General features: G+C 37.5%; 1 protein-coding gene across 2 annotated transcripts; it reads left to right on the top strand.

Annotated features, from left to right (window-relative positions):
- The first annotated feature begins 8,252 nt into the window (after nt 1-8,252).
- LRRC72 (leucine rich repeat containing 72) lies at nt 8,253-25,938 on the top strand. Of its 2 annotated transcripts, XM_084204570.1 has the most exons (9): nt 8,253-8,289; nt 9,781-9,854; nt 13,227-13,296; nt 15,376-15,457; nt 16,659-16,772; nt 20,950-21,039; nt 22,905-23,069; nt 24,258-24,285; nt 25,766-25,938. In XM_084204570.1, exons 1-9 carry the CDS (start codon nt 8,257-8,259, stop codon nt 25,929-25,931), a joined length of 822 nt encoding a protein of 273 aa, XP_084060696.1. In that variant the 5' UTR covers nt 8,253-8,256; the 3' UTR covers nt 25,932-25,938. The 2 variants fall into 2 exon arrangements, with proteins under 2 accessions (XP_084060696.1, XP_084060697.1); XM_084204571.1 differs by lacking the exon at nt 16,659-16,772.
- Nucleotides 25,939-25,967: the final 29 nt, after the last annotated feature.

Genomic DNA, 25,967 nt, shown 5'->3' with positions numbered 1-25,967 from the left:
ACAACTTAAGTGATAATGGATTGCTGAAGAAAATGCATTGCTGAGAGTCAGGGTATAATGAGAAGCTGCACAATTAAGAACTTTAAAGCCCAACAGTGAAGTTCTGAAGGCCATCTGAGCATTGAAGATAGAGGTGTCACACCCTGGTGCTATCAGCAGCTGAAGGCTGCAAAGGCACTTGTCCATCGTGGCTGTTCTGCAAGGGCCATGAAGTCAGACTGCCTTGCTGTGGGGGATGAGGATGCTTTGAGGTTACAGAACACCCATTTATTTTACCATGGGAAGTCTCAGGTGCCAGTTCCATATATTAATTTGAATCACTTTTGAAATTCTGTGAGAATTCTACAGAACTGCTTTCTACCTTTGCTGACGCTGTTTCCAAAACATTAATTGGGACTCCTTTGGTTCTTTCAAGAAGTATGGGAAAACATCCCAGAAAATTGTTCAGGATGTACTGTTTAATTTTAGCACACACATTGTATGCCATTGTTTATATATGTGGTTAGCACAGCAATAGAGAGGGGAAAAAAAACCCCAAAAACCCCAACAAAAACCCCAAACCAGAAAGTCAGTTGCAATGAATGGCAGTTCAGCTTGTTCTTATTTGTGGTGAATTTTTTTGCTGGTAATTATTTTTGAAAAAAAAACAATCTTTAACTACAATCCCATCTACTCTGGAGTTAAATGTTCAGCACTGCTTACTAGTGACCTAACATTAGCACTAAAAAACATAAGTATTACTGGCTGTTAATAATGTTTTAATAGTATATGGTTTAGCCAGTTCTGAGAGTTAAGATGATGTTGTGTAAAAAGCTTGCACATATATATCCAACTCAAGGAAATTCCCAGCAATGCACAGCAGACACAGGAAATCTTGTAGAAAACTCTCAGAGTACAGACTAGGCCATATTTTATTCCTGCCCTTGTTGAACAAAGTATTTTAAACATGTGAAATGCTGTTTTTTCAAAGGAGTGTTTTTGAAATCTGAAAGTTCTGCTATTACAATTCTCCTTTCCATTCTGAAGTTACATGTTTCATGGATCTCTAGGACCTAGGACTTTCTAAAAATGTTCCGTTTTCACAAAACAATATATTTGGGTAGCATTTTTTAGGTAAAAATCGTATCACCTTGAATGAGCTAAAATAGAAAAAAGCCGGGGCTGTGTGTGTGTGTGTGTGTGTGTGTGTGTGTGTGTGTGTGTGTGTGTGTGACTAGAATTCTTTTTATTGCATGAGACATATACTTTTAATGGAAAAATATTTCTAATCCTCAATCCACACAAGACAAGGAGCTCCCTCGTATCAATAACCTTTAACTAACAGCAAATCTTCTGTTCCCTCAAGGCAAACAATCAGGCAGCTCTGACACCTGCAGCTACTGTAAACATTCACCTAAGAAGGAATCAAACTAGCGGGAGCCTGGGGAAACATAAATACAATAAATGCATTAAAAATACTTCAGCTGGTGCTTACAGATTGTGCAATCATGAAATACTACTTTTTTCCAATAAAACAAACCCTGATAAATCAACCCCCATAGCCTACTGTGGGGTTGGAGCAGTTATCAGATACACTTAGGAGAGGAGGTGTAGTATGGATTAAAGCCATGTTCATACACCAAAATATTTGAAGGTAGAATAAATGTCTAGGATGATAATTCCTTTTAAGATCTACTGGCATACTTACAGAAGACATCTAGCACATTAAAAAAAAACACACAGATTTTTCTGTAGAAGTGGAAATGGGATCTATTGATATATGATTTTATAATTTGTGCTGGTCTTTTTAAAAAGAAATCACAAATTCATGCTGACAGACAAAAAGTAAAATTCTCAAAGGTACCAGCGTATTTAGAATTCCAATTGTCTAAATGTTCTTTATAATTGATGTTTTTTAAGCAATTCCTCTATGTTTTACAGATTTCCAGAGGGTTCATATTGGATTTAAATTGTGGTCTGCTACCCAGACTATTACTTGCTCAAGTAACAGAATTACTCTCAATATTTTTCTCCCCAGTGCAGTTTTGTGAACTTGAACACATATCTTTGTCAGTCATGGCCCTAATTAATGCCAATACATATCAATATACATACCATACCCCTACTTATCATTGCACAAAATAACTGTGAAAAATGAGAATATGGGCAAAAGAAAATTTTAATCTGAATTTATTAAACTGTTCCTCTGTGAAAGGGAAATCATCATGACTACCACCTGTAGAAAAACCTCCAAAATCAGTAACAATTATGTAGTTTATGAAAATCTTGAAGTTCATGAAGCTCTTCAAGTATCTCCTCCAGCTTTTCACTATTCAATGTTACCTGCTCCCTTCTTTTCCAACAAAAATACAAGAAAGAAGAAACAAAATCAGAAACATAATCATGGTATTTTCATACTGCTGCTAATTGACAAAAATATGAAAAATTTATGAATGTTATAACATGAACCTAGGAGGAAAACAGTGGACTTGATCCTGAAGATCTGTTCCAAGTCTAGATCCTATTTTTGGTGAAGGACAGTGCTGCAATGGTGGCTTTTTCCATGTACAAAAATTTAAGAGACAAGGGAGAATTAATCCAATTCTTGCCTTTGGTGCACTGCTTGCCTTTGGTCCAGAAGGCATTTGACCCTAACTGTTTTACTAGGTTTAGCTACTTTTTCGAAGCTTTAGCCTAGGTACAGTACTGAGTATCTGGTAAGAATTGTAGAACAACAACAGTAGTAATAACATAGTGCGTAAGTAAATCATTCACACAGTTCAGGTCAGTAGAGCTTTGATATTGAGATTGTACTCCTTTTCCTTTGAATGAATATACATGCAAGTTCTTGCATGTATAAATTCAAACTCTTCTTCAGTCTTTAGTTTTATTTTGTATTGCATATAATCATTTGTATCTATTTAATATTACAGTATGAATTCAGCACAGGACATGTATTATCTTCATGGCATTAGCTGACCAATTAAGTTACTACACTTGTTACTGGGAATGCTTATGCTCTCTGAGCACTTTCTCTAAACCCAGCTAGCTCCACAGAGAGTGTTTAGGGGTCAGCAATGGATACGGACCCTCCAACACCCAAGGAAATTGATTCAGAACTGCTTTTGTGCATCTCTGTGTGTTTCAGTCTTGCACAGAGTCATTGTCAGCATATTAGAAAGAATACTGAAAGTTTACATCTGAAAATTACATTGGCAGATATCACTACTAAATATTATTTGAAAATGAAAAGTTAAGTGCTTTTTTCAGTATCTGGAGGCTACAAAACAGTTCACTGACCGAGAATTCTCTCAATTAACAGAGGCACTGGATCAGTCATCAGTAAGAACAGTATTGACTTCAACTTGTAGAGAGCTCTGCAGATATTCTTCTAGAAAACAGTTATTACTTAGAGGTTAAGGTAGTCAACTCTGTTAGGAACCAATATTAAAAGTTTTAAACATGCATAAATATGAAAAACACAGTCAATATTAGTATATATATTTATATTTATATATTTTATATATTTCTATATCTATTTTTATATATATATATATTAAAATAGCTATAAACCATAACCATTGTGGGAGTGCACATACAACATTTTGAAAGATTAGGATGCAAATTTCTGAGACTAGAGACAACAGGATCATTTGCCATAAGGATGTTGTTTGCAGAATGTTGTTTACATACCCATAAAATAGCTGCAGCAGACAATAATTTCTTCTCTAACTGCTGATCAGACTTAGAAGCCAAACTGCAGGAACACTCCAGCATGCAGAATGGCCAGGGAACAAAGGCAAGAGTTGGCTATATTGAAAAGAAAGCTATGTCCAAATTGTGCTGATAGAAAAATAAGACAGAGTATTTATAAAGCTGCTGGACCTCCTCTCCAGAAGGCTTGTCACATTAGTGGTGGTGGTCTCTATAGTAGTATTCAGTTGTCAAATCAGAGTGAAGCTGGATTCAAATAAGGTGGTTCATCCATATGATGCAGTCTACTGGGACAATTTTGCCATAGGTTGCATCTGGACTGTTTTATCTTCTTTCTGTACACCCACCATTGTGTATCATATATTAATTTATATCACACAAAATACTAGAAAAATTAAATAATGTTTCCAGGCAGCAGCCTAACCATTGCAGTTCATCATTACCTTCAAACTGAAAATAGTCTGGACTGTTTAGATATAGGATCAACTTGTATTATTTATTGAGGAAAAAAAAAAAAAAACACCTCCCAAAATTCTGCTCCTGAACCTGGTAAAGGGTCACTGGGATGCTATCAGTGCCATCAGCAAGATTAATAGCATGAGTGAGAGAAGCGATTCAAATTCCTGAATGCTTTAGACAGTGCTGAGTATTTAAAACATCTGCACAGGGCTTGCAGCTACTGGACCTACGAGGGAACTGCACTCTTCTGGAGCAATAGCTGGAATGCAGGTGGGATATCCTACTGATCTTTCCTCAGGTTTCTGGCTTTCGCCTGAAAAACACTGATAACATATTTCCGGTTACAAGAAGAAAAAAAAAGGAAAACAGCAGTTATCTGCAATATTTTGCATTTCACTTTCCAGGTGAAATGTATTTAATAACCTCAAAACCAATTTGTACTAATTTCTATGTATCATTAGTATAACATAGCCAATTTTAAACTCGTCCCAGATAGTGCTTTTATTCTTTGACGGATGCTCTATAAATAGCAGACATGTGAGATGGAAAGTAATTCTCTAGTTGAATCTACTTTCTTTAGGAGGCTGGACTAGATGACCTCCAAAAATTCCTTCCAATGTAAATTAAGTGAATATATAAAATGTAGATGCAGTTTTTAAAAATACCCTTGTGGAAAAGCCATACAGCACAGTACCTTTTCTAATATCACTGGCAAAGAATTACTGAATTCTGAAAATTATAAACTTTGGTGATTGAAAATATCACCTATTACACATTGGTCTTAGTATATTTCATCTTTCACAGCCATTGAACAACAGGTTAAATTACAAAGAACTATTGTGCTATTGGTTTTTCAGTAAAGTACTGTTAAAAACATTGAGAAGTAAAAAAATGGCAGAATGATTTAGCACATGAAATCATTATTGTCCAAGCGTCAGTTGCTGGACTGTGATAAAACTCTTCCACAGAAGAGTTTTCCCCAGAGATGGTGAAGCATGAGGGCAGAACAAGACAGCATCCAACAGAGACATGTTACATTTAAATTCAGGTTTAATCTGAATTTTATTGTCCCTAGCGAATCAGTATTTCTATAACGTAGTTTTTAAAGCAATACAATGACAATCTCCTATATCCATGGTGTTTGGCCAAAGCATGGACATACCAGAAAGCCTCTGAAGTAGAGAACAAAAGGTGTCACTTCCCAAGGCACCTGTAGCCTGATGATTTACAAAATCAGTAATCTCCTGTTCTGCCCTATCATCTTGGTCAGTAAAAGCAGATCTGTCTGTACTTTCCCCTATTTCTGTGTTCTCTTACCACATATTATAAAGTCATGTTGTCTTGTTGCAACTGCTTATCCATGCCTAAGCACATTAAATATTTTTGCTACATAAATATTAGAAGTTTTTTTGAAAAATATGTATAACACATCAGTCATTATTCTGAGTAACCCAAAGGAAAAATGATTGTTCACTTAGGGACAGCAATTTAATTCAGGAATAGTAATAAATAGGCGATTGGCTACGTATTTTGGAAAAAAAAAACAATACCAAGCCACTGAAAAATATGGTCACAGGCCAGTCTGAATGAAATATTCATTTTCTGCCCAAATTCCATTAAACTCATCAGGAATTTTAAGAGTCGATTTGCAAATGCAGGAAGAAATAGATATTAACTTAACTGAATCTGAGACAGTCTCTATTTAGTCATCCAGATTAAGTTTGTAGCTACCAGTTGCTAATAGAGACAAGCACCTCAAAACCCCAAAGCATATAAAAAAACCCGTCACCTCACGTACATCACACCTCTCTGAGGGAATACAACAGCATACCTTCCAGAGGTTCCCTCTCTCTCTCTCTTTTCCCATATTTAATTACTGAATTTTCTTGTCCTATCATAATAATTGGACTAATTGATAAGTCACTTTCATTATTAAATGGGACTTTAATAGCTACTTTGCCTCTCACAATTCTAAACTGGTAGCTCTATCTTCTTGATTGAAAACACTGAACTTGAATGTAGAATGAAAAAAATACAGAACTCTAGTACTAGTTTGTTCTTCTCCATTACAGTCCCTCTTTTCACGATTTTAAATACCCTAGAGATATTTTTAGAAGCTAAAATAAGGGATTAAAGCAATTCCTCTTGTCAGTTTTATACCTTTAACATGTCTAGTTTTCTTATTTGAGGTTTCTATTTGTTTAAAGCTACCTAGCTGAAATGGAAGCCACACAGAGAATTTTTTCCATGAAAATTAGATATTTGCAATATAATACTTGTACTGTAGTTCCATTCCTCCATCATACACACTACATCTAGCTCAGTGGTCTGAACAAGCAGAGGCATGCACATAATTAATTCCATGAGGGACAGCTTATTCATATATTTGCACACACAACTCTTGTTCTTTGTATATCAGTTACACATAATTTACAATGACTATTTCAGCTAACTTGAGTACTCGGCGTAAATTAAATTCTAAATAAAGCTCCAAGTTTTCAGACATATTTTTGTTGTAGCTTGATCAAACATTTTCTTTTGTCCTACTTGCACATGAGTGCGTGCACACACACACACTGGAAATGGCTTTTTCTATTCTTCAGCTTCTGCTATGCAGTAAAATGGTTATAAAAATAGCAACATGGCAACAGTTGCTTGCACATGTGGATGTCATAAACATTTTGTGTTCCTTTACAGCCAAACTCAATCCAAAGCACTGTCACAGCAGTGGGCCCACTCCAGGAGCCTGCACGGCAGAGGGGCTCTCAGGCACCAAGGTGATTTGCAAGTTGCAAGGGAGTAATACATACGGTGTGAATTAGCTGTAAATTAAATGCACAAGTGTTTTCTTTATAAGTGACATGTATTCTGGAGGAATTTCTTCACAGAAACGGTGATTAGACATTGGAATGGTCTGCCCAGGGAGGTGGTAGGGTCTCGGCGCCTGAAGGTTTTAAAGGAAAGACAAGATGTGGCACTTTGTAACCATGGTCTAGTGGGCATGGGAGGTTTTGGCCATAGGTTGGACTCAGTGATCTCAGAGATCTCTTCCAACCTAATTAATTCTGTGATTCTGTGATATACATACATAGACATAGGATCTGTGCTTAAAAATAAAGAAACCATAGGAATATAGTTTAAAAAAATAAATGAAAGCAAGCAAATATGGGTTGTGAGCAAATATGATCCAGGAGACAGCCCAGAGGTATGAGAGGTCTCTCCCAGTTCCCCCTACCCATTTCCCACCGGGGTCTCTCTCTGGCCCACCCAGGACCCCTCCCCAAGTCCTGGCTCCCAGTTTGGGTACCCCTTGCTCACCATCGAGCTCCTTCCCCAAGTCCTGGCTCCCGGTGTGGGTACCCCTTGCTCACCATCGAGCTCCTTCCCCAAGTCCTGGCTCCTGGTGTGGGTACCCCTCGCTCGCCATCGAGCTCCTTCCCCGGCACAAAGCCCTGTCTTGATTCACACCCAGGCTGGGACTCCCATTTCAGTGTTACACCATTGCTACTGTGTCCAGTTCTGGGACCATCACTTCAGGAAGGGCATTGAGGTGATGGAGCATGTCCAGAGAAGGGCAAGTGAGCTGGGGAGGAGTCTGGAGCACAACTCTTATGAGAAGTGGCTGAGGGAGCTGGGGTTGTTTAGCCTGGAGGAAAGGAGGCTCAGAGCAGACCTTATTGCTCTCTACAACTCCCTGAAAGGAGCTGTGGTGGGGGTCCTTCTCTTCTCCCAGACAACCAGTGACAGGACCAGAGGACAGTGTCAAACTGTGCCAGAGGAGGAAATAATTTCTTCACAATAAGGGTGATTAGACATTGGAATGAGTTGCCCGGGAAGGTGGTGGAGTCACCGTCCCTGGAGATGTTTAAGGAAAGATTAGATGTGGCACTCAGTGACACAATACAGCTGAGGCGGTGGTGATCAGTTATAGGTTGGATTTGATGATCTCAGAGCTACTTTCTTAAACCGATTCCGTGATTCTAGGGGCGTGCTGGGGGTCCTGACCCACTCCAGCCGGGCCCGGCCGCGCCCTGCCCGTCGGGCCCAGCGCAGCTCAGCCCGCGTCTCGCGATCCCGCCCGGGGGCCGCCCTCAGCGGGGCTCAATGATGGCGGCGGCCGCCACGGCCGGCGGGCAGGTGAGCGGGCGCGGCCCCTCCTCTCCCCTCGGCCCGCCCTGGCCGCTGCTCTCCGCGCCCGGCTCCGGCCCGGCCCCTCGTACCCGCAGGGCCCCATCGGCCTGGCCTCGGCCTCTCTCTCTGCTCGGTACCGCCGCCGCACCCCGAGGCGAGGCGCGCTCCGTCCTACCCCGCCCGGCCTCGGGGCGGCAGCGAGCGGCTCGGATCCCCCGAGAGAGCCGGGGCAGCCCTCCCCGTCCTTCCTAGGCAGCCTGTGAGCACGCCTGAGCCCTGCGGGCCCCGCCGCGGCCTCGCGGTGCTGCGGCGCACAGCGGGGGCTGACAGGGCCGGGGCTCCAGGGTGGGGGGAGGATGAGATCTCGCACAACGGAGAAATACGAATCTTTGAGCACAGCCTTGCTGTGGAAGGCTGCCTCCGGGTTGGTTGGTGCTCTCTGCCGTAGGTGTGCCTTCCCCGTTGTCACGTCGGCACTCCCCATCGGTGTGTCCCGCAGTGCCGGGGCCTGACACCGGCGCACTTGGGTGCCTCACAGCTGCTTTTCTCCAGAGATCGCTTGGTGTTCCATGGGCACATTGTGCACGTGTACTAACAGAACTATGGCCATTTGTTCCAGACCTTTGCCCTTCCCGACATCTGCAGCTGACAGCTGGCCGTGCCCAGTTCTGGGCAAAAGGCAGGGGAACAGGCGGCCTGCGTGTGCCTGGCTGCCTCTGGCCAGAGAGTGCCACAGGTCCCACACATATGCAAAACCTATTTTGTGTAGATTTAGCACACCCAGAACACGCTGGGGTGGTTGTGCAGCCAATACAGGCCACTCTCAACATGCCTTCCAAGCCATTTTGTGCTTGTGAAGTTGTATCAATTTTGTGTTTTAAGCAGTAGCGGTCATAATGATGCTAGGCATGATAGCTCATGTATTAAACCCATTTTTCTGATATGCATTTTAATTTTTAACAACCACTAGTAAGAGAGATCCATAATTCTTATCTTAATGGGTTTTTTGCTTTTGCAAGTTATGACACATCAGGAATATACTCTGAAAATAAAAATCGTGTCTGCATTTTTCAGTGTTAAACGTACAAGCAGAGTTTTCTAGATGCATAGTTTTAAAAGGTCACGTGCATAGTTTTAAAGTAAAGCTGCCTAAAATAAAGTTGCAACTGTAATGCAAAGTAAGCAGTTTCCTTGTTCATCACAAGTACTGGGTTAGCTGACCTGAGTGAGAAGCCCATTATCCAGTTAACATATGTTAATTTCTCATTTCATGTCTACCATCTATGATTCTCCACAGGAAAAGAAAATTAATGTGTGTAGCCTAATCAGCAGACTATTTTTATCAATTTAAAATAGAGACAGGAAATTTAATACCTCTTTATATCTCTTAGAATATGTTACAGTTTGCTATAATAAGGTGCTGTGATACATGTATTAATTTAATGACTCTGTAGTGATGCAGCATATTATACTGACAAATGTACTGTGTACTGCCAGGCAATAGAAAAACAGCTGAAGATTTGTGGCTATAAGAGCAATGTGGATGTCGTAGCGCTGTATCTGGCTAGACAGTAAGTAAAACGTTTCTTGTTTTGACTTTTACTAAAAGTAGAGCGCACAGTAATTGGAAATCTTTCAGAGTGCTTTCTGTACCAGGAACTCTGAACATCATTTATATGTGAAATACCAGTAAATCATATTCTTACGTAGTCTATACATGAATGAAGAAATGGTAAAAGTGCACAGACACACAGCAGTACTGTGCTCACAGTTAACAGCCTCATCCCTAGATACAGTCTGTCTCCAGCAGCCTAGAGTTGCTTGAGGGTCTGTGAGTTCACAGAGTTGTACATGAATTTCTGCCATGGGGAGCAGAGGAGTGAGAGTTGATGAGCTGATCTCTGCCTGTTCTAACAGGCGCATAAGGCTGGGTGGAAGGAGCATCAAGAAGGCAAATGAAAGAACACGGGACCTGCCCAGTCTAGGAACTGCCAAATTTCTGACCTCCCTGAAGAAATGTGTTACTGCAATGGCAAAACTTAGTGGTACCACCCTTGAAATTACCTGCATCTGTACTGCTAAGAACTGAAGGGAGGGCAGGGCAAGATAAAGTGAATACAAGCACAAGAATACTTCTTTTGGGCAGGCAGTACTGATGAGAGAGCTGATCTCCTCTGAGAGCTTAATGAAACAGCTTGAGATGTAGGGCAGATGAGGAGAAGAAGACGTGCTAAGTGAAGGAAGGCAAACTTTCATGAACCTGTGGGTGATCTAGGCTGATAGAGGTGTATGCTGTAGTATGAACACGCTGAGAGGCTGCCATAGAGGGATGGATACATGACAGGACATACTTCAAAGTTTTGGGAAAGCGTGCTTGGAATTTCTGGCCAGGGCACAATTCCAAGTGTTGCATACCTGTCTGCAGCTTCACAACTGCATCCGCTGCTCACATGGTTGATGGCATATAGAAAAATGAACGTAGTTTAATAATTCAGGGACAAGGTTTTCAAGGTCTCTTGGTCCATTGAGTGGAAAAAAAAAGGTCTTAAGATATTGAGGGATTTCAGTGTTGTCTAGTGTGTTTTTAGTGGAAATTATATGGCCTTGAAAATCTAAATGTGCTCACTAATATGTTTAAATTCCTTATCACATCTCCTGATTTACATCAAGAAAGTATTTGATGCTTTGTGAGGTTAAACATATAGTTACTGTCAAGTTTCTTAAAATGTGCATTTTAGAAAGAAGAAAAATGATAAAATTTAAGGGAGAAGTTTCAATAATGAGAAAATTACAAGGGGCATATATTCATACTTGCTAAACAATACAATTATTATACCACACATGTAAAGAATTAAGACTGTGTATACAGTCTTAATTGGCATATTTTCTGTTTTTAAATGGTTAAATGTGTGCCCTCACTGGCTTTCAAGTATTTTTTTGGTATAGAATAAAAAGAAATGCTCACATGGCAGATACATAAGTGATCTGTCTTCCCATTAAACCATTTTGGTAAAGATAATGCAAGATGGATTCTTTCATGATTGGATAGAAGTCAACTCCTTTTATTCTGTATCAGTTTATATAAACTTGAACCCCAGCCAAGCTCAATATCAGATCATGCCTCCTTTAGTGTTGTTTTGACATATTTTTCTGATAGCTGAAATAAGAAAATGGAAAAAAAATTAAAGTCAATCAAATAAGAGGGAATGAGTTTATATTTTTAAACCACTACAATTAAAGGGACATGAAACAATGTATTTTGGACACTGAAAGCTGTCATCCCAGGAAACGTGATTAACTTAGCAGTAGGTAGAAAAAGAGTGCTGCAGGCCAAAAAGGATCAGTTTATAAAAGACATAGAAAGTCTGGAAGGCATGGAGAAAAGGACAGGCTCTTTTAAAATGTTAGAGGAATTAAGCTCTACCTGGGGCAAATTAAATGTCTTAATATGAAAAAAAAAAAGAAAAAAAAGAAAAAAAGCAATGCAGCAAACCAAAACTGAAAAGCCAACAGATTGAGGCTTGGAGATAGTCAAGATGAGGCTGTTACTAGACAGGGAGTAAAGCCAATTAAATGTAAAGCTGTAATCTAGTTATAGAGTGGCAGTGACTGAGCATATAAGAAATTTTGGCTTTGCTACCTGAAATATAGTTCAGGGATGCACAGGAGAATTGGATGAGAGCTCTGTAGGAGCTCTGTATGTCCTGTCAACAGCCATCTGCTTGTCCCTGCTACTTGCAGTAGTGTCTTTTTCTGTTACTTGTGACAGCAGACACATTCAGTATGTATTTGCAGGGTTAGTTTCCATGTCTTATCTGAGGAAGCCAAAGAAACAGTTTAAAGTAGCACCATGAGAGGATAATCTGATATTCAGTAATACAAGGGACTAAAAGTATAGTGTCTCAACTTTGTAGGGTTTGCTCTTGACAGGCTTTTCATTTGCAAAAGCAAGATGAGAAAAGGCATCCACCCTCCCTTTGTCTGTACCTGGAGGGTGTGTTGGAAAAAAACCAACCCAACAAATAAAAAGACTGCATAGAAAGATAGAGACCAGACTTCACAGTTGGAAAACAAACATGCCTTTAGCCTGATGATATGAGGTTAATTTTTATCAGTCTTATTACCTTCTGAAACAGTAGCCTTCATCTTGCAACACATTAAAATACACAAGAAAAATTTTATTATGGCAATTAAAAATTGTCGGGTAAAATTTCTAGTGGAAATTAAGAACATTTATTTATAGCAATGAAAATAAAGAGGAGTTAGTTAAAATCACTTGGCAGCTCACTAATATTTTCTGGTCAGTAGGTAATTTTTTATTTATAGTTCACTAGCAAGCTCAAAGTGCTACACACACAATTAAACATAAAACCTTGCTAGGATGTGGGAGATCATTTCAGCCTCAGTGGATGTACTAAGTTTCCATGAGAACAGCACAGAAATGGAAAAAAGGCAAAATTTCACAATATACACTACTATGAGAAATAATAAAAAATGCACATTGACGTGCTTGATGTCTGTCTTCTGTTGGCTTCTCTGGCACTGTGGCTGGACAATCCCCACTGCACCTTCAAAGCAGTTTTGCTTTTAGCTTCATGTCCCCAGGGTGCCAAACTTCTCCTCCTGTGTTCTGAGCAGGATTTCTACAAAGTGCAAAGTACATGTGACTCAGACTCATAACTCATGCTGTTATGGAAAAGCAATTAATGTATCACTTATTTTGTTCCTCTTTCTTTACCACCTGTTGCCTTGTTATGTTTGCAGGTGTGCAGAGTGCTTACACTGTCTCTGCCACCTTCTCTTTGTGTCTTTCTGTACTATAAATTTTAAGGAGGTGTGTCTTTCTGGTTCTTGTCTAATATTATTTATGGAAAATAAAATATCAAATTAGTAAGCACTATGAATGTTAAAAAATTTGTTACTCTTATTTTTTCTTCCATCAGAGGACTAAGAAGTGTCCCAAGTCTATCAGAGTTTCGCAGATTAAGGTATTTGTGGATTAACAACAATAAGGTAAGTAGATATTCCTTTAAAGAGCAGAACAATGCATCTATACTCCCTGATTATTATTTTGTGGTTCTTTTCTAGCATAAAGTATTATATCTATTGTCTAACAAATAGATTCTTTTCAATTTCCAGGCTAATTAACTGTCAAATATAACAGATTTGAAGAAAACTCTTTCTTTATTTTACATTACAGAATATAAGCTAATATATTTGCCTTTAGATTCACATTGACTTTATAAATTTTATTTAAGGAGCTGAGATTTTGTGCTTAGTCCTGAGCTCCCAGTGTAATTAGAGCGGGCAGTTCTTGGAACAGACTGAGGGGTGATGCGGCTGTAGGACAGGAGTGGATTGCAGGAAATGCATGGCTCTTCTTTTATATTTTGGCACACATGCATAGTTTATTTCCTGGCAAGCTGGTGCTTGAGGTGAGGCTCCTTTTTGATGTCATGCACACGAGAGTGACATAAAACTCTGTGAAATGAGCTTCTTCCTGTGCACAGGAAGTAGCACTGCAGTTGTAGGGATGACAGGTATGAATATTTTACTGTACAGTAGTTTATATAACTTCCACAGTGATCCCACATTCTTCCATCTCCAGAATTCTTGCTCAGGTAAATAAATACATCTGTGAGCAGCAGAAAAAATAAATTTGCATTCCATGTCACTTCAGAGCACATCTATATCTGCTGCCCCAGGCTGGCATCAGTTATATGGCATCTTATGTCCAATTCATCAAAAGATCTCTACTAACTATTTTTGAAAAGAGCAAATGGATAGATATATTAAAATGTTAAACTAAAATCACAGTTATAATAGGGCTTTTCCTTGTCCTAGCAGAAGGACATTAAAGAAAAGAAGAAATGGCCTGATGACTAAGCTGAACTGATCTTGCTGATCAAAAAAGATAAATAAATTGGAGTTTTGCACAACTCTCACTTTTCCTACCTAAGCAGTAACACAGAACATTCTTTTTTTGTTCTAAATAACTTATGTGGAGAAGTCACTCAGTGGCTTTTCGTAGGAGAAATCTTACTGAAATGCCTCAATAGAAGCAGCATATTTTTCTACAATCAATAATTTTATCAGAAAAAAAGCAAATTTCAGACGATTCCGAAAACAAAACTTGCCAAAAATAGGGAAAACCATTGTACAAGGGAGTGGAAAAACTTCTGTCTTATGCTCTTCCTTTCAGCTTTTAGGTACTGTTAGTACACAGAGCAAAGCACATTTATTTCGGAGTCAGTGGCAAAATTCAAGGACTGAAATAATTCCTTTCCTAACAAATTACCCATCATCACAGAATTCTCAGAGTCAGGAATAAAATTCTGTTTGTTGTTCTTGCATTTAAACTGTAGGATAAAAACTATAGTACCATTAGTACTCCCAATTCTCAGAGATTATAAAGGTCAGCTTGCTGCCCCGCTGCAGACACTTTACCTTGCCCTAGAGTCAAAAGTGTATTGGAATTGAGCTTCTCCAAACAAGTGTGATTCCATAGGAACTGAAGATAACTCTTTATTTGAAATACACTCTTACTCATACTGATTTTTTTTTCTATAACTCTAATTGATTCTCTAAATATGATTACAAGACATTTCTGATGAATAAGAACAAATTTGTGCTCTTTGAACCTGCTGGTGAAAAAACAATTTAAAACCAAGATGCTGGGTTTATTCAAATGATATATTTCAGGAATATTCCTAAACCAACATAGAATTATTATGCTCTACAAGGGTCTTCTAATAATAAAAATTATTTCAAATAATTTTTATTTCAAAAAATTTCAAATATGAATAGAAGGAAGAGAAAATGTTGAGACCAGTCATTTAAAGAAATCTGTTTCCAAATACAAACGTTAAATGTGAAGTTCAAAAAATTAGGTAAGGCTCTACTGCTTGTGTTTGATTTGTAATTAGTACTTCTAATGAAGATCCAGTTGTCAAGAGAATCCTTGAACCAAGAGTCTTAAATAGAAATTTAAGAAACTACCTGTGGTTAAACAGTTTTCAAGAAGCCATTTTTATAATTCTCCAGCACCACATTCAGAGTGACATTCAACAGTTTGCCTAACTCTAATTTCAGATCCAAGATTTAACCTTCTTGATCAAAAACTATTACTTGACTGAACTCTATCTCAACAATAACGAGCTGACAGATATATCAGGTACCAATCTTCCCTTTTTAAGTTGTTGACCAGAGGCCTATACTTTCTTTTTTTCTTTATTGGCATTCAAATTTATAAAACTGGATTACAGCAAGTAACTTATTGGTTGAAAGATCCTATGTATGTATAATTATTATTATTAGATATTTAGTTTTTCCAACATACTTGAGTGACAATAAGGTGATACGTTTATTCTGGTTTAAGGGATGAAATGTCATTCACTTTATGTCAGGCAATTGTGAAATACTTTTGATCTTACATAACCATATTTAATAGTGAAAATTTATAACCAGAAGTATTTTGCAGAGTTACTGCCAAATTTGGTTTATTTTAAAAATGCATATGTCTTATACTTCTATGTTAGTTTTGCTTGTCCTTGTCGATTAAATGGCTTTACCAGACTTGTGAATTTGTGAATGAACAGGCCAAAGCATAATACACTTCCAAATATTTTAGACATTTAAATGTTAATATTTTGGTTTTTTTCTGTCCCTATAAAATGCTGGATGAGAAATGATGTTGATTCATTCCTGTGAGATTTCAAGCAAACTTTATCTTTGAAAGACATAAATATGGATACAAGAGACAATACAGATGATAACAAAGTATGGATAAACAGAAGGCTATCATTAGTAGGGAAATAAAATACTGTATATGATTTGGAAAATGAGGTATCTAATTTTGATGTGTGAGGATGTCAAAACAATGTTTTGTAATAGCTTTTTAATACATCAATAATTACTTGAAACAGAAGTATTTTCTAAGGAATGCACTATTTACTGCTTGCGAGACAAAGGTAGTATTAGGGATATACTATTGTTTGTAAGGCAAAGGTAATATTAGGTCAAGGTAAAAGGAAGTGAATTAACCGAAGATTGCAGGGATATAGGAAGAATTAAAGGAGGTAGAAGAGAGGTTGCAATTGAGGCTGATTTGTTGATGCAAGGGTGATGTGGACAAATGGAAAAAATTGGAATGAAAAGAAGATAGGCATGTGCTTAAAGGATGTGACTAGAAAGGTGAAAAGGATATTGAAATATCTTTAATTTATTGCTTAATTAACATCTCATGCAATGTGTTATCAAAAGACAGGCATATGTAGGTAACTAAAATACCAAATTCAGTGTACAGCATAGCAAAATAATGTTCTAATAAAGGCAGCTATGGTGAGAATGATTAATTATTTTTCATTTTATTTCAGGTGCTCTGAAACACCTATGTTCCTTACAGATTCTGTTTCTTCACAACAACGACTTAAAAAAACTTGGCAAAACAGTGCAGGAATTGAAAGGAATGATAAGCTTGCAGACTCTAAGTAATACCTTATTTTTATTTTGCAGAACAGCAAGTAGTAGCTTTTTAGTTTCTTATCAGGATGTTTCTTGTCTATTTTTGCATCATTTGCCAATAGCTTTTGAAGCTAATCAGCAATTTCATCCAAATTTGACAGAAGAAAGAGATCTCTAGGACATGAAAATTCCACAAAGAGTACTTCAACTGAGTAAAAACTGCTAAGTGAGTTCAGAAGTTAACTTTTTGGCTGCTGGCTGCCAGTAGCTAGGATGGGTGTCTAAGCAGTTTACAGTTTACTAAGCTGCCTCTTTGTAATGGAACACAAGAGTAGGGTGAGATTATCATAAAGGTGAAAGGAGTTGAAAAATGGGTGTTTCTGCAGTTGAGACTGTGAGTGATAGGTTATAGAGCCTAAATTCCTGCCTCATTAATTCTCTTGCTTATAGAACTTCCATTCTGCATCTTTTTGGCAGACTAGATTTCTAGAGTCTAAGAATAAATGTACTTTAGGTATTATTCATAACAATGTCTGTTAAGGAGCATAGTTTCTGATACACTGGCTGAAAATGAAAATTGCACCATCTCTGAAAGTTCAAATGAAGTTAATACAAGACAGTGTTGGTGCCACTAAGTTACAATATAAGAAGGTAGGATTATATGCTATTAAGATATTGAAAATGAAAATATAAGCAATCTTTTTCTATGATTCCTAAAGGAATGTCAACATAGGTCATGCCAAATACTTAGTACTTCGAGAAGACAGTAAACAAGTTTTGTGCCTTGGTGACATGGTTAAGCAGGTGAATGTCAGAATGTCACCAGGCCATAACATCTCCTGAAGCATTCAGAAAACTGGATGTCTGATTGTGGGAAAGGAAAATATGAATGAAAAATTAAACTTTTAATTCAACTTGACCCTGAACCAAAACTGAGAAAAACAAATCAAGTGTTCAGGAAGACAACATGCCAGCCAAACTACTGAAAGTCTTTTCATTATATGCAAGATAGAAAAATGAGTCCATTTAAGAGTGCAGTTGTTTGAAGTGATTAGGCAGCGTCTGGAGAGACATCCTATGTATGAATGGTGCAGTCACTTGAATTTAATGTTAACTCTACAAATTAATAAGGAGCTTCAACAAGCACAGGAAGTTTGTTGTACTTGTTGCAACCATCTGTGGGTAATACATAGCAGATAGTTAAAAGTGCTGCTGAATTATTATAAATGGCAGTTACAAAGGCACAGTGAAAATTGTATGCAAATTGGACCAGCCACCACCACAGAAAAGGAAGTGTTTGAAAGAACAATCAAACAATATATATAATATAATGATCTACCCTAATTTAAAAATAAAATTGTTATTTAGTTCAAATATTTGTACAAGAATAAACAGTAATCACTGGAAGAAGCTTAACAACCTTAATAAGCATAACTTCAAAGTCATTCCTTCATGACCTTTGCAGTCATAAAAAAAATTGTCAACATGTTTGCTTCAAGGGGATTTTGTAATAATGAATTCTCAGATTAACAGGTCTCTATTGGTTTAATAAAATGCCCTGTCATATTTGAAGTTAATTAAATCAGTAAAAGAACAAAATAAATTTTAAAAGTCATATCCTATATATCATATTACTATATAATTTATCTGCCTTCTTGCAATATTAATAAATATTAAATGGGTGCAAAATTTGCATTGTGTAGCTTTGCAAAGGGCTGTGCCCATAACTCACTTTTATAAAACAAATCCAGTGAGACTTCTCACTGTTATGAGGTAGATCTTTTTTATTGCTAATCTGATTTTTAAAAAAAAAAAGTCACTTGCTAACCTTCAATAGAGCTTATGTATGCTTAACATTTTATTATTTTGTAGCTCTTGGGGATAATAGAACTATTAAAACACACTATTATTGTTTGCTTCAGGAGTAGCATCCAGCTGCCACAATGTTGCATTTCTCTTCCTGAAGGCTCTCTTGTGATTTTAGCCACTGCCCTGCGCTGGATATGTAGCATAACAACCATCCTTCATCAGGTGTCTAGGGAAGACACTCAGCTTCAAAAGATTTACTGCATGTGCTGCCTACAACTGCAGCCTTTTGGGAGATTCAGAGTGCTTCTTCATGGGCTCACCCTGTGCTCACATCTCCCTTTTGGAATCCAAGATTTTTGTTACTTACTCTGTAAATTGCCTCAACTGATTTATTGTCCACAGCTGATAACATCCTGCTGCTAGACCTCAGAAGACTCTCTTGTTCACTGTTTCTGCCCCATGTGGCAGAGACACACTGTTTTTCTACACTCTAAATAGAGAAAACAGACAAAACTGTGGAGGAAGAAAGCATTATCCTAATTTGTACAACTAAAATTGCATGACCTTGACAAGAAAGTAGATAGCTCAGCCAGGAATTGATCCCAGATGTTTTGTAAAACAAAACCATCTTGATCTGTACAAGGGTTGAATTTATTGTAAAAATGAGGAGTAGAAAAGTGCACATTCTCTAAAACAAACCTGCAAATCAGTGTTGTTGAGCAGGGACATAGTCCAAGCAGCATCCAGATTCACAAGTTTAATATCAGACCTGTTTTGTGCCTAGGAAAAATTTCTCTTGAATCTTTATTCTACTCCACTACCAAACATACCTGCTTTTAGAGATCTTTCTGAAACATTTTTCTCTTTGGAGTGCTGTAGTATATTTTCTTGACTCAAGAATAGACCTATCAGACACATACATAATATTCTTTCTGATTAACACTTTCTAGGAAAAAAAAAAAAGCATTCAGCTAAAATAGAACTTTCTTTTGCTGCCACCTTGTGGGTGTCTTACTAATTTTAAGTACAGCAATTTTTAAAAATTTGTTAAAGAATTAAAAGTTCTCCTCTGAATACATAAACGAATATTTTCTATGGAGGAGAGGACAAGTGCTCTTTCCAGCCTTGTTGCATCTTCAAAATACGTGCAAAATCCCATCAAGCATTGAGCCCTCTCAGCAGTCCTGAAGAACATGAAATTGCATCTTGCAGATAACAAATCTGTGTGGAATATTTTCCGACTTTTTTCTTCTACTATCTCTTACTTGCTTCTGTAATACCATCTTCCTCTCCCAAACTGCTAAATAACATAATTTTTTACCCTAGAGCAAGTATTAGCCACAGCCTCTCCTCAGAAAGAGAAAAAAAAGATGACTGCAGACTGTAGCAGTAGTTGTAAAAATGACTAAGATTTTTTTCCCCTGCTCTCATCTCAAGGTGACAGCCTCCTCATTATTTTTACTGCCTTAGAAAAATAGCATTTGTATAAGGAGATAAAAAGCATTATTATGTTTTTGATTTAGAAAAGAGGTCCCACCCCACAACACTTGCTTGTTTATTAGCTCATCTGTGAATGAGCCAGTTTCTATTTTAATCAGCCTCAGATATCACTGTCACTAAACAAACTGATTTGGCATGTGAGCTAAGCTAATGTTCCACACATAGCCAAGCAGCAGCATGGGGTTGGTACCTGTCTCTGTGTTGCAAAGGTTTGGTTAGACAGGTAATGTGAACCTGAACATAAACATTTTAGCCAAGTTGCTAATCAGCTTTTGGAGTTTGGTATCCAGTCTCGAGGAAAGCAATTGGAACCCAGGTTCTTAGGAATTTAGGCCCTCTGAAACATTATTCTCTTATGTTTCTTGAGTTTTCAAATTCATCATCTGTCAAAATATAAGGCTGTGTATTTGTATTTTATATTGTATTTGTGGGATACAGCCTCTTATCAGCTCTGATAAAGTCTTAGGTGTCCTAAAGCTCATCTGATATTAAGTTCAAACTCCTACAAATTTTCTGTCTTATATTTAAGCTGTCACACCTAAAAGACCATTGCTCTTTGAAATAGGGATTACCTAACACTATGTAAGAAAATCAAAGGCGAACACTTCAGTGTTTTTTGCTATAAAGGTTTGGAGTGCATGATGGACACCTCTACTGAGTTCTTGCCTGTGGTGTATTGCATACTCTGCATTGTCAGTTCCTGCAGTCCAAGTTTAGATGAGTAATTTCACATGTGTAAAGTGTTTACACAGCCTAAGAACAATTTGAATTTGATATTTTGTACAAAATCTTTGGCTCCTAGTGACCTTTAATTTTCCTGCCTTGCAAAGTTGTTGTTTTGCTGGGTTTGCTTTTTTGTGACATTGGGGCTTTTTTTCTGTGTATGTTTTGCAGACCTATTCCATAACCCTCTGGAATATGATCCAGACTACCGGCTTTATGTGATATACTTCCTTCCTTCAGTTCAGCTCCTGGACAGGAAGTGTAAGGATTGCTTTCCTCTCTCACAAAGCATTGACAGTTGCTTTTGATTCTAACCAGTTTGGAAACATAGGTGAAATTATCCTATTGTTTTACATGCATTTGTGGATAGAGAAAGAGAACTAATGAACAAGATACCTGTTTTTTAAGATTTATCAAGCAAAAAGAGTTTGCATGGCATAAACAATTTGTCATTTTTCTTTTGCTTTCTTTTTAAATTGTGTTGGTTTTTCTTGTATCTTGGTCTATTTGGGTAAAGATAAAAATTTGTGCTTAGAAAAATGTACCTACCTCTGTGCATTCAGACTGGTATACTCACATGGGTGAGTGTGTTTACTTAGGTTTGTACATGTTTCTGTACAGTTTAAGTACATATATGCACATTTCCTGATAAGGTAAATGCAGACCAAGCTTTCAAATATAATAAATATTCACAAGTTATCAAGAGATCTTTCACAACTTGTCTACTGAAAATTCTAGAGAAAAAAAATTCTTCAGAATAGTCAGATTTTAAATCTGTGAATCCATAAACATGCCACAATGTATGCAGAAAATCACCTTTGGTGATTTTTATCCCTGGTGTTTGGAGAACTGTGTGACTGACAGGACTGAAAATTACTGGAGAGCACTAAAAAAGTAGCTGATTCCTACCTCAGCTCTGTAAGAAAGCAGCAAGGAAAAATCAGCACCTTCTTGAAAAGGGACTGAGCAAGGCAGATGCAGGACATGTGCAGGTGCTGGGAAGCTGTGCAGCTGTTGTATAGGAAAGCTGGTGGATAGGCCCCAGCAGGTGCTAGGGGTTGATGAGGAGTTGCTGGATCTGACCAGGTGCCCATTTGCTCACACAGTCATTTTGCACAGGTACCTTCACTCTCCTGAGCACTTGCTCTTGTGCTTAGCACATCTGCCAGGCCGTTACTGAAATACCACTTTTTGACTGGGGAGTGATGACTGAAGCTTAATGTGCTGAAAAATACTTGTTGCATTTACATGTCTAGAAACACTTCCATAAAACTTCCTGGACTTCATCTCCTAACTACAGTTCTACTCTAATCAGTCCTGGATTAGGACTTGAGGCAATAATTTGTATCAAACCGTATCCTGGACTTTCTATTTAGTAAAATATTTTCTCTAAAACATTACAAAGCTTCTTCACCATCTGTAGAACATTACCAGCATAGTCCTGGCTGTCTCCTTCACACAAGACATGTGCTCATGTTCCACTACCTTCAGGCATGACTACTGCAGTTCCTTCCTAATTGGTCCCCTAGACACCATGACTCCAAAACTTCCCTGAACTGAAAATGCTTCTGCCAGTTGCTTGTTCTAAAAGTTTAGCTGACTTCTGTTCCATAGCTGAAGTACTAGATTAGTATAAGGTTCATAAAATTAAGCCACCATCCCCAATTTGATTTCACAGCCTCAAACTATTTGTTTAAAAATTAAAGTTATTTCTCTTAAAGTGGAAAAGAGGAAAACCAAACTTTTCTTCTGATTGCACTCCTAGGGTTTTCTCTGTAATTGACCAATGGGAATGGAACTGGCCTTAAACCAAGACTTGTTTTTGCTATTCATAAAGAAACTTCCAAATCTTTACTTACTTCTGCTTATTTAAGATCTCATTTAAGCAGCACGAAAAATCTTGCTTTCTAGGATCTTCATTTAAAACTTCTGATCCTACTGCACTCAGAAAAAAATATTTTACTGTATAGGGCTTTGCCCTAAACCCTTAGTATCACTCCATGTTCCCATTTTGAATTGCCATGAAATTGTGTAATTATTGTTTAAAAACTGCACAGAAAATATATGAATTGCGTTTTGTATGCTGTCTTTTCAATAAAATTATTTTTTTATATCTCTTTTAACAGTAGTTACACAAAAAGAAAGGGAGTCAGCACTTCAACTCTATAACCCCAAAAGGGCTTGGGTGATGCAGTCAGTAGCTTTTGGGAAGAGAGCAGACACATCCCTGGGGACTATGGTGGGATCTGGCAAATGTGCTCAACCAGCCAGAAGACCGATACTGCCCTCAGGTACTTATCATACTCAAAGGAAGGCATGTATTTTTAGGTCATTTGAATTAGAAATGTTTTTTTCCATTAATCTGATAAAATTGGTTTTAGCAATAAAATATAAATGCATCAAGAACTCAGCTGGTTTGCTTCATAAAGTAGTCATAGCAGCAGCAGGCAACAAATGAATCCTTCTACTGAGACTATTGTGGCAGATAAGTTCTAGTCATACCCTGTAGTTACAGAATTGTCCTTTAAAGATAACTGAAAAATTTTTTCTCAGTAGGAGTCTTGTGTTTAGTTTTACTTATATTTAAAACATCTCAATAGACTTATGACTCCAAGTGCTTAGCATCATAGAGTTTTGATGCCCTCTAGTGCTTTTACAAGATAATCTCCTGAAGAAAATATTTTCTTCTAGTATTCTAAATTTTATGTATCTGGTTTTGTAACCAGATTCTTCTTTATGCTTTCCAAGCTGGGAATATGTTAATGATGTCTTAAAACAGCATATAAAGCAATTTTTAGAGTTCTTAAAACATTCAGATCTGGAAGGCAGCATGATCCTGGCACAAGAAAGCAGGCAAATACCGCCTGGAACCATGAGACTTGTATCACAATCCAGAACCAACCTTGAAATCCCACACAACCTTGTCAGCTTTTGATGTTTTGGAGACAAAAAAACCCCACCATTGTGCATGGATATCTGAAATTGTAGCATCTTAAATAGTGTAGATGAAAGTTTAGAAAGTAATCAAATACCTGCAAGTTTTTTTAAATGTATATATCACAATAGTAAAACTGAAAGCACTGTATTTAACAATGATTTTGAAGAGGTTGGGAAAAGGAGGATAGTTTAAGCATATTTAATAATTTGTTTTGCTGATGATTATCAAAGCAGGCAGACAGCTGTCTTCATCTCTACCCTGCAATCATACACATCTACAGTGGCATCATTTTCTGTGGAAGAAAAAAAAGCCTGAATATGTATGTCTACAGGAAATACAAAAAACTTAAAACTACCTACACTTAAAACCCAGCAAATACTTGCTTTCATAGTAATTTAATAAAATATCTTAAACATCTCAAATCAGGTGCTAGTTTTCAATTAATTTGAACAAGCAATTTATGATCAGGATAGCAATAAATTCTCAGCTACTCAAATTGCTGTACAGCCATTAACGCCATAATTTAAACTTTCTCTTATAGGTCAAGAATTTGGAAATAACACTAATAAGTAAGTAACGTTTTCAGTGTCCTCTTCCTTTTGCATCTCTGAAGCATTTAAGTTCCTCTTCCTATGCCTAAAAAATACCCTAACTAGAGAAAATGTCCAGTAAAAATGAGCTTTTGAAACAGTTTCAGGTCTTTGCATTCAATATAGCTGCAAATCTACACTAGGTTTGTTGTCTAAAATTTAGTATTGAAAGGTATTCCACATTTGGAAATAGGTACATAAAAATGCCATTTATTTGTAAGATCGAACACTGATCACTAGAAAAAGCATGCTCAAAGTATTAGAGCATCAGAATAGCTGTTCTGTATTATGTCCCAGTCTCCTGATTGGCTGCTCAAAAACACACTCTCTGGAAAATAGTACGACTTGTAGAATGAAATTGTTTTATTCTGTACTTGATGTTATTTTTATTCTGTTCAGTTTCAAAATCATAGAAATAAATGTAAAACTTTTATCTCCGTGTCTGAATTGAGACAGGAGAAAGGTTGCATTTTAATGTGATGACATTTTAGATGCAAACTTTGTAAGAGCAGATTTACAAACGTTAGGTATCAGGCTTGGCTTTACTTTCTAGCTTTACACATGAGAAGATTTGAAAAAGGCATTGAAGGAAATAATAAGAGCCTACATATAATATCCTTTAACAGTACTCAGAGCACAGCTCTTTAAAAATCAAGTTATTTCTGTTGAACAATTAAGTCTTACCTGCCTTCACTGCAGTTAGCTGTCCTCATTGTTAGAATGGATGTACAGCTGCCTGGAGTCTTATTTATGGAAATGCTGAGGCATTGCAAGGTGTCTTTTCATGACAAAGTGCATGACACTCAGTGGAGACAATCCTGTGGCTTATATGAGGTGTGTTACTACAGGGACATCTTTAAGAAACAAGTTCTTAAAAGATAAAGTTTTAACATTGTACATGAGTTGGAAGGTTTTGGTTCCTTGTCAGTGCTGCTTTGATGGTGTGAATCTGCTGCTTTTCTCTCCCAAACAGCAGCTGTGGCAGGATACATGAACACAAGCTCACAGTGATCTGGATGCAGAGCTTGGAGAATGGCTATATGCCTCTGGGCTAGTTAAGAGATCCACAGTGAAATAAATGTGCATTTCCACTAATGGGTACCAAATCACTTGAATCTTGTCCATTGAATCAGAACATTAAAAGCATACAATTACAACTTTTGTAGGGGAAAAAAACTGAAAACAAATAAAACATTTTTAAGTCTACTATAAATGTTTTTAAAATAATTTATAGCGTGATTTTTTCAAATAGAATCTCCTGACTGACTTTTTTTTCAATTTGTTCTGCTTTCTTAAATTTGGTAGAAGAAAACCTTCTGAAAATTTAAAATTTCTAAATCCTTCCTCTTTAGTGTCATCATGACTGCTACTTTCATTTTGCAGAGAGTGTGCGTTGTGAATTAATTCTGAAGTGGTTTGGAAATGTTCAGATAAAGGACTTGCTATGTTCTTTTTGCAGAGTACCATTTGAGGACCCCGAAGATGCGGTTTTAGTGCGCGCAATGACAAGATCTCTAATGGAATTTTCCTCTGTGGACTGGAACAAAGTAGATACCTGTCAAGAAAGGCGGCTTAAAAACAAAGCAGAAGAGCCCTTCGAGAAGCTGACAGTCCAGTTTAGATGAAAAAAACCCTACTTCTCTAATTTTAACCCCATAAGT

The sequence above is a fragment of the Fringilla coelebs genome (genome assembly GCF_963513975.1).
Source record: "Fringilla coelebs genome assembly, chromosome: 1".
In the NCBI taxonomy this organism is placed as follows: domain Eukaryota; kingdom Metazoa; phylum Chordata; class Aves; order Passeriformes; family Fringillidae; genus Fringilla; species Fringilla coelebs.
The sequence above is the reverse complement of the archived record's forward strand: the minus strand, read 5'-3'. Positions and strand labels throughout refer to the sequence as shown.

Excerpts from the sequence above, each read along its gene's own strand:
- LRRC72 (XM_084204570.1), top strand. The coding sequence starts at position 8,257 with ATGATGGCGGCGGCCGCCACGGCCGGCGGGCAG. Across the intron at positions 16,773-20,949 it reads GATAAGCTTGCAGACTCTAA|ACCTATTCCATAACCCTCTG; the intron begins GTAATACCTTAT and ends TATGTTTTGCAG. Across the intron at positions 21,040-22,904 it reads TCAGCTCCTGGACAGGAAGT|TAGTTACACAAAAAGAAAGG; the intron begins GTAAGGATTGCT and ends CTCTTTTAACAG.